The sequence below is a fragment of the Cariama cristata genome, unplaced genomic scaffold, assembly GCF_000690535.1.
Source record: "Cariama cristata isolate BGI_N322 unplaced genomic scaffold, ASM69053v1 scaffold9060, whole genome shotgun sequence".
In the NCBI taxonomy this organism is placed as follows: Eukaryota; Metazoa; Chordata; class Aves; order Cariamiformes; family Cariamidae; genus Cariama; species Cariama cristata.
The window spans coordinates 1-8,587 of NW_009595232.1; the positions used below are offsets into that span (position 1 = coordinate 1).

Below are 8,587 nucleotides of genomic sequence, written 5' to 3' on the forward strand. Positions count from 1 at the left end.
GGAGACAAAATAATATTGAAATATTGTGTGGAGTTACGTTCACGACAAATATATTTGCTTCTTCAGTTTGCAAAATTCTTAAAAACATAGATTTTATATAAAAGAGTAATTTAATTGCTTCAAATATTAAAATAAGCCAAAAAGTGATGTGTGAAGCACATCAACTGAGCCAAAAATAATTCCATTTCAGTTCCACATGACGAGAAATTTCAACATATTTTGGTTTCATTCATTTCAGAGTAGAAAACAATTAAAAATCAGGTAGTTGTCCAAAAATCATAAAATTCATATTCTATCCAATTCTTATTGCAGTATAAGCTCTAGGCTGTGTCAGCATTCCTCTTTTTATCAAGTCATCAAATTACAGCATCTTGTTTTTCCCTCGGGAAGTTCCACCTTCGCCAACGCAGGTTTCCCCAACACGACCAGTGCATTCTACCTCCCTGCACAGGAACTGCTGTTGTGCCACACGCCACAACCGGGGATGCCCGGCCTCACTCCATGCCCTCACACAGGGCACCCAGCGTTGGCTTTAGTGAGTCAGAGGACAAGAGCATCGGCGCAACAGCCTGGTACACTTCAGTGATTTTCAAAACACTTCATTTGCCCCTCTCTTCAGTTAATCGCTGTACTTCTCACTTCTGCTATTTTATAATGTGGCCTACTTTATTAACTGTTTGCACATTGACTCTAATCTCACTGTGGCTCCATCTGAGATTTATACCAACACTACTGAGATTTATATCAACATATGTAACCCGATTCTTCCCCAAAAGGAGTACTGGGGAAGAAATTAGCTTCATTAACTGCTAGCCACAGCCAAGAATACCCCGTTGCGGTTAGTTCTCTTTCTTGACTACAGCTGCTTACAATAGTAAATTGAACAGCAACAGCAGCAAGTGAAGATAAATGGAGTGGAGCTGGTGTGAACATAAAAGAGGGAGTTAAAGGGAACATCTGAAAGTCTGGATCCAGAGTTTTGAGCATTCAGGTTGGATGTTGTTTAGCCTCTTTCGCAGACAAGGCTCTGAAATGACATTTGAATCAATACTTTCTCTAGCTTGGATCTGAGATTTGGGTTCAAAGACTTCTGTGATTTAAAAATAAATACCAGAAGGGGTCTTTATCTAAGCAGTAACTGTATCTACAGTGCAGATCGGCAAACATCAGTGGTCAGTGCGGGTTCATGAGCATTTCCTTCATTTGCTGCGGCCGCTCCAGCACAGAGAGTCCTGTACCCAGCTTTCAGTGTCACCTAGGCCACCACCAATGTTTACCATAATTGAGGTCTGGTGCTAATATCCAAGACTAAATTCTTGAAACACAAGTAGGAAACCAAAGATGTATAGTTTCTGTTTCCTTTGTCCTCAGGACACACCTGGATACTGCGGCACTCCCAGATGACATTGATATGATTAATAGCTGATAATATTTAGTCATCACTACTTCAAATCCTGCTCCTGATTCAGTATATTTATGCCAATCTGCGAGTGGGCCAGCACTGTGGCTTTCTCCCTCTAACACGCCCACATGGACAGATAAGGGCACAGGATGCAATGCATCTGGTCTCCACACGTTTATTCTATGTGACAGCATGATCAGATAAGACTGCAGCAAATCCTCTAAAAAAACATGCCAGATAATGCCGAACCTCTCCATTTTCCGGCCTGGTCTCTCACCTTCTAGCCAAACTGAGCAAAACAGCTGGCAGTAATACACCCTATGTACCTTCAGTCACACCTCAAATGCTCTCTTCTCTTCCCAGGGCTGTGAACTGGTAAGCACTGTTTCTCCTTGTGCAGTAGAGAACAGGCCAGTAACACACAGAAGCCCCCCCATCCAGTCACTGGAGATGAGAAGTGGGTGGATTTTGGCAGACTTGAATTCACTTTTCAATTTCATTTCACAGTTTTGCAACACTTATTGATCTTATGATATTATATCATCCATTATTAACTTGCTATCTGGGCAATGTCCAGCTAAAATCTGCTATGATATTTATTTGAGCAAACATTCCAGTTTCACGTGGACAATGTTTTTTATTTAGGCACAGGTGACCAATGATCAGTGACCTCCAGGTCAGTGACATTTTTATCAGATATTATCAAGCCTTCAACTCTGAATATAGGTGAGGCATCATGAATTCAAAAAAAAAGGGACAGTAATATTCAAAGGGTACAGAATAAGATATGCTGGCTTATTTATGCATACATTGGCTATGCATTTGTTTAGATTTTTCAGCTACCCTTTTCCTACACTCATCCTTGGCCAATCAAAAAGATTTTAAAAAGCAAGGCCCAGACATCAAAGTTCTCAAGATGGGCTTAAAAATCAAGGTTTTTATAAAATAAATTAATTATAAATTCTATTTGACTGACTTCAGAAGCTGCTTACTGTACACACTTCATGGTTAAATATTTCCTTCTGCATCTCTGAGATTATACACATTAAGCAGCTGTATTCAGAATGTACATATATTATTTTGATTTCAAAGGTAGATTTTAAAGACCTCCCGCTAGATCTAACCATAAATACTATACAACCACAACACTTGCCAATACTTCCCTTATGTTAACCTACGACAACTTATAAGCAAGAGTTAAAGCTTAAATTTAAAGAACAGTATAATGCCACAAGCTCTGAAAAAGTCAAATTCCTTGGAACTTCCTCTGACCCTATTCTTAACATCATATTCTTATCTCCATCTTTTGCCCCAGCCTCTCAAGCCCCTCAGCAAACAGGCCAGTCCCATAACATAGCCTTAAGGTCATCAACTTACAATTAGAGTGTTTTTTTCTAGAAAGCAATTTGCAGCCAAAGACACTGAGGACAGGACAAGGAACACTGACACCCTTTTTATTGCCTGTATTAGTTCTTGAGGCCTCCTAAGCAATGAGACTTCTGTAACTACATTGTCAACCTGCTCATTTGACAGTTGGCCTTTTCCAAATAGCTTTTGAACTTAAGGTCTGTTTGAATGAAATTTGATAGACAAGGCAATGAAGCTTCTAAAAGTTTGATAAAAAACTGGTGACTGGTAAAGAAAAATAAGCTCCAGGCAGGGCGGGGAAGCTATAGCTGCAGCTGCTGCTTTGAAGACCATAATCAAAGCAAATTTGTATAACATTGTATTTGAATCAGAGGGCACCCTGTTTTTACCCAGCAGATAAAAATGAGACATGAATGAAGACATGATGCATTTACATATTTTTCCATCATACTTGGGGGCATTTGTGTTAAATGCAGAGCTACCCCAAAAACTGCAAAACTTGGTGGGGTTTTTTTGCGTCAAGGTGTAAGGTCAGACCACCCTGGTCTGAAGCTATGAGGCATCACAGTCTCAAAAAAAAGTGAAGAGAAGCTAGCCAAGAATTCACCTATGAACAACTGGAGCCGCATGTGTCTTTCTTAGCTGTTCTCTTGCTTAGGAGCAGAAACAACCACAGCTGCAGAGCAGCACAGGTTACAAGACAGATAAGGTCTTGCTACCTAATGACTGAGCTGTGAGACTTGATAACCCCAGCCTGGGAGTGAAGCACTACTGCAGAAGGTAGAGAACAGCCAGCTAGCACAGCAGTTCTCCTCCCGGGAAATGAGAGATATCTGTAAATAGTTATGGCTGTACTGGAAAGGAGCAATTTGTTGTTGCATATTATCTCCTTTATTTGTCAGCTGTTTTTCTTTCCCCTCTGGAGTAAAGTTCTATTTATTAAGCATTTGATATCCTGTTTTTCAAGTGGGGAAGAGAAGCTGCTTTTTGGTGTGTTCTCCCAGATTTCTGGAGAGAGGTTTGGGATGGATGTTTACTACCAACTCCTTAAAGCTTGAATGTGGATCACCTCTTACTGTTGCAAGTCAAACCTTGGTAAAAGGTACAGAGATAAACAAGCTTTTGATAAGCTAGACAAGAGAAATGCCATGTTTGGATAAACATTCCGATTCCTGCCAGCAATCTGTTTACAGAAATAGCTTCATTAAGACAACACACAAAATTTACAAGCAATAAATATAAAAACAAAATAAGTATTAAAAAAGATATCAAAGTGGATGAGAAATGATAAAAATACATTATACTGACTCAAGTACAACCAATATCCAATTAACTGCTCTGACTGTGCCTGGAGTGCTTGTCCATGTTGTACTTTAATAATAGAGTCCAATCTTTCTCTTCCGAAGAAATCAAGGACAAAACTCTCTCCAGTGGGAATGGAATCTTACTTTTACTTCTGCAGTCAATTTTGCAGGAATTGTACATTTTTCTACTGTTTATTCATAGTGTTTCTATCTCATACATAAAAAATACATAAGCCACTGTCAGGAAAATGATTGGTGTCACAATGAACAGCACAGTACAAAAGGAGAAAAAAAGAACAAACAATCTGCAAACAATAGAAGATTAAGGGAATTACGTTATAAATTACCTAATCTGGTGCCTTTATTCAATATGACTGCCCACTTGAAAAATTAAACAATATTGTAAGTAATGAATGGGGCTTTGATTTGGAATGCAGCAATGATGTGAATATTATTTTTAACTGATTAGATGTATTTTAAATGTATTTGATTATTTACACAACATTTATTTCACTGCTTTTTTTCAATATTCCAGAAGAAATTCTGAATTATTATAATGAAACATTATAAAAACATAAACAAAAGAAATGCCGTACTGCATCAGAACAGTGGTTCATCCAGCCCAGTATTCATCTCTCACAGTAGCAAAAGACAATTGTGGTTAGGAGAAACATATGACCTGCCCCCTTTCTGCAAACCATTCCCCTTGTACTTTTCCAGTATGCAGAGTGATTGTACTAGGGATTTTAAGGAGTACTTATCTGCTTAATCTTTTTAGTGTCCACTTAATGACCTGCTGTCCGTTAACTTTTCTAAGCCATTTCTGACCCTGCTGATACTGTCTGCCTCCATATCTTTCTGCAGCAGCAAGTTTCAGAAGTTCACCACCCGTTGCATGGGGACTATTTTTATCCATTTTAAACTGATTCACACTAGTTTTGAGTGCGCCCGGTTCTAATATTATAAGATTCTCCATTGAGCATATCTACTACCAGAGAACTGTTAAGTGTGTCCTGAGCTAACTATAAAAGAAAACCACTGCTTCAGCTCTATGCATTTTAAAATATTTCTTAGACACTAGACATGCTAGAAGTTGGATTTTTTTAATAAGGATTAATGAAATGAGGTAAGGGTTAAGTATGATTACCCATTATATTTCCCAGTGTGTCTCACAAAAATAAGTCAAAGAAAAACTTCAAATTCAAACATGTACACTCAAGTCAATAGCTAGCACCTTTTTCTATGAGAAGCTGATCCAACTCTTCACACTAACCAGGAATTGGAAAATTTCTCATCTGAATCTGACCTTGTTATTTTGGACTCACATTGAATTTTTGTATTTTCTTATTCAGACTCTGAATTTTGTATTCAAACTTCAGCCATGCTCTGACAAGCGATTACTGCCTTTTAAGAATGTCTTAAACTATCCTGAATAAAAGATTTTGAATACAAGACATCTCCGCTCTTCTGCTTAGCAGAGGATATTGGCGTATCCTGTGAAAGGTATGAATCTTAGTATGTACTGAGTTATTTTAATAGATACAAAAAAATTACCAGCAATTCTCTAAAGAAGTCTGTGAAGGCTACTACAGCCAAAGAGCACAAAAAACTGCTCACACTGAGAATGCAAAGGCAACTTGATGTCACTTCATGCCATGCCCAGATTATATCAGTATAAGCCAGTCAGTCCCATTCTGTGTACCAGTCTGAAATGATGTAAAGCTGATAGAAGCCTGCTCTAAATTACCTCAAGCTGGAAGAGTAGCAGATGCTCACATAGAAGCTACAGAGCACCAGCTTGCAAGTGCACCTTGAGCTATATCCCTTTTCCATATCTGAGTGATGTCCTTGTTTCCCTTTCAATAGTTCTTTGCTAATTAAGGATCTGTAAAAACAGGGATATGGATACAGCCATCATTTGACCACAAATATTTCAGCATATTTTCAGTTCAACTGTTTTTACAGTGAACAGAAAACCAAGATTGCATAATACCTGCACATAAACCAGACATTCTTAATGCCAAGTTCAGCAGCACACCTAAGTATTTTTCATAGTAAAACACCATTGCACAATGCCTGCTTAAAGAATCATGAACATAGTCCCTTTGAGAGGTAATTCAGAGAATATCATAACGCCTACTTTTCTCAAAATCTGTTCAACCACGATATAATCATTTACTTGCTATTTACAAATGCTAATCCTGGGTCAAGGTAATGGCCCTCTGACACAACACTTAAATTTATATAAAACCCTTTTAGCATTCATTTATAACTTTGGTGGGCTACTGTGATTTAAGTGCAGACTACTGGCTTTATCAGAGCATGGGCAGAAGTGACCTAACACTGCAAACAAAATGCTGCTTCTAGTTTCAGCTTTTTTTCTAACACTACTGCAGTGCTCTAATGCCCAAAACAAAGCAAGTGTTACACCTGCAGACTGTAATACCATTGAAACAGATGCAGGAGTGGCCCTGGATTTGGTCAACAGACATCGCAGAAGTGGCTATGTTTTCGGTTTATTCCGTGTTGCTGATGCACATGAACTACATATAGTAAGTATCAATTTAAAGGCTGATTTACACAGGACCGTGATTTTAAAATAATGAGCCAGATCATTAAAAGCTTATGTTTATTGCTTTTAACAGAGCAATGTTGACATAATTCAATGAATCAACTCCGATTTACACCATCTCAGTATTCATTTGTGCATGATTTATTGTACGTAAGCTTGATTTCGAATGATGCTGAATGCCTTCCATTCTCTTGGCCGACAGCATATTGGCATAAGAGGTGCTCTGAACAGCTTTATACAACACTGGAAATTAATTTGTCCTGTCTGTTGCCAGGACTCAGATGTTATGTTCAAAACTTATATCTGGAGAGTTTCTTTAATCTGCGAATGTCTAACATTAATTAGATCAAAGTATCCTGCAAGATCGATATTTTATTATTATCTTAATTTTGGAGATAGCTGGATAACTGGAGGGAAGAAAAAAGGCAGAGGAAGCCAAAGGAGATGAAAATGCCACTCTGCAAAACAGGGGAAGGGCTGGATAGAGAATCCCTATCAGTCATTTCCTATTTCCTTCCTATTTCTATTTCTGTTTCCTAGAGAGGATACATAAGCCTTTCTCAATGATTGCCTAAATGCCAAAGCAAATCAATAGCAGAAAAAGCAATAGAATACAATATTTCTTTAACTAGTAGATAAAAGAGACCAAGGACATGCAGATTTACTAATGCACGTGTACCTTTTAGCTGCTTGGCTATGAAACTAGAATCCAGGCATACATGCACTGTTTAAGTGTATTACACATCTCAGTACGGCAACAGAAAAAACAGGTTAGTTTTTGATGGAGCTGCTTAAGACTATCTGTTAGGACAAGAAAAAGCTCAGAAAGTGACCCAAAGCCCAGATTCCTGCAGGTCTTCAGGTATACTTTCAAAAAACCTGATGGATTATTTTGCTTTTCAAAGATAAGGATGTGGCAAGTGATACTATCGGGCTTTATGCAACAGTCAGGTAGTTAAACAGCTCATCTAGGAAGCAATCCACCTTCTTCAGCATTAAGAGATTTAAACCTTCATGTCTCCCGTCCTTGAAGCGTGCTGCTGCCATGCAGCTATGTGTGTGCCACCCCTGTGAAGTGGAGCCACCGGGCAGTAAGACATGCAAAATTCATCCGATGAATGAGAAAAAACATAGCTGTTCCTAAAAAGAAAAATCTCAATGTTTCTACATTTTAAACAATTATTGACTACAATTGGTTAAAACGATAGAATCTGAAGATCTATAGAATCTAACTACAGAATCTGAAGATCTATCTATTTAGAATCTAAACTATAGAATCATAACTTGGAATAGGGCCCAGACCTGAGGATTCACACTTCCGGATGAATGCTATAGCCACTAGACTACCATGCTTATGTTTTGCTTTGTATGCTTAATGAATTTTTACTGTCTTTGCAGTCCAGGGCCGCAGCTTCAGCTATCACAAAGAGTGTACAAGAACAGAAAAGACCCTTCTGTCTATCTTACTGCTACAGAATTCTCCCTGTAAGGTCTCTGTACCTTCTCAGACCCAAAGCCACCAGCTGTGGTCTCCTGCATGTACACTACCGTGCAAGAAGTTATGTTGGCTCTGTAATAATAGTATATTAAAAAAAGACTAGAGCATTATTTTGATTATCTCCATGCAATAGAGTCTATCACATCAACCCCCTTAGAAACTTAAGCAGAGCAATTCCCAGCAGCCGGATCTCTACTGGGTTTACATGGGCGTTCTAGAAGCACAAGATACTCAAGTATTCCCACTAGAACAGTTCTGGGCTTGTGCAGTGCAGAACTCTGGTGCCCAAGATGCTTTTAAAACAACCAAGAAGGCACTATATAAGATAATTTTTTTTCCAAGAGCTATCCCACAGATGAACAGAGGAATTTTTTACTGCATATTCAGATGTAGACACTTAATTTCACCTAAGCTCTTCTTAGGCTTTATTGAATCCAAATGCA

At 38.4% G+C, this 8,587-nt stretch overlaps 1 protein-coding gene across 1 annotated transcript in view; it reads left to right on the forward strand.

Annotated features, from left to right (window-relative positions):
• Nucleotides 1-6,380: 6,380 nt before the first annotated feature.
• Nucleotides 6,381-8,587, forward strand: part of LOC104162547 (histidine-rich glycoprotein-like) — a 10,855-nt gene continuing 8,648 nt past the window's right edge. The window contains exon 1 of the mRNA XM_009701303.1: nucleotides 6,381-6,626. Within this exon, the coding sequence (XP_009699605.1) occupies nucleotides 6,429-6,626 (198 nt within the window). The 5' untranslated portion in view covers nucleotides 6,381-6,428. The remainder of the gene's footprint in view (nucleotides 6,627-8,587) is intronic.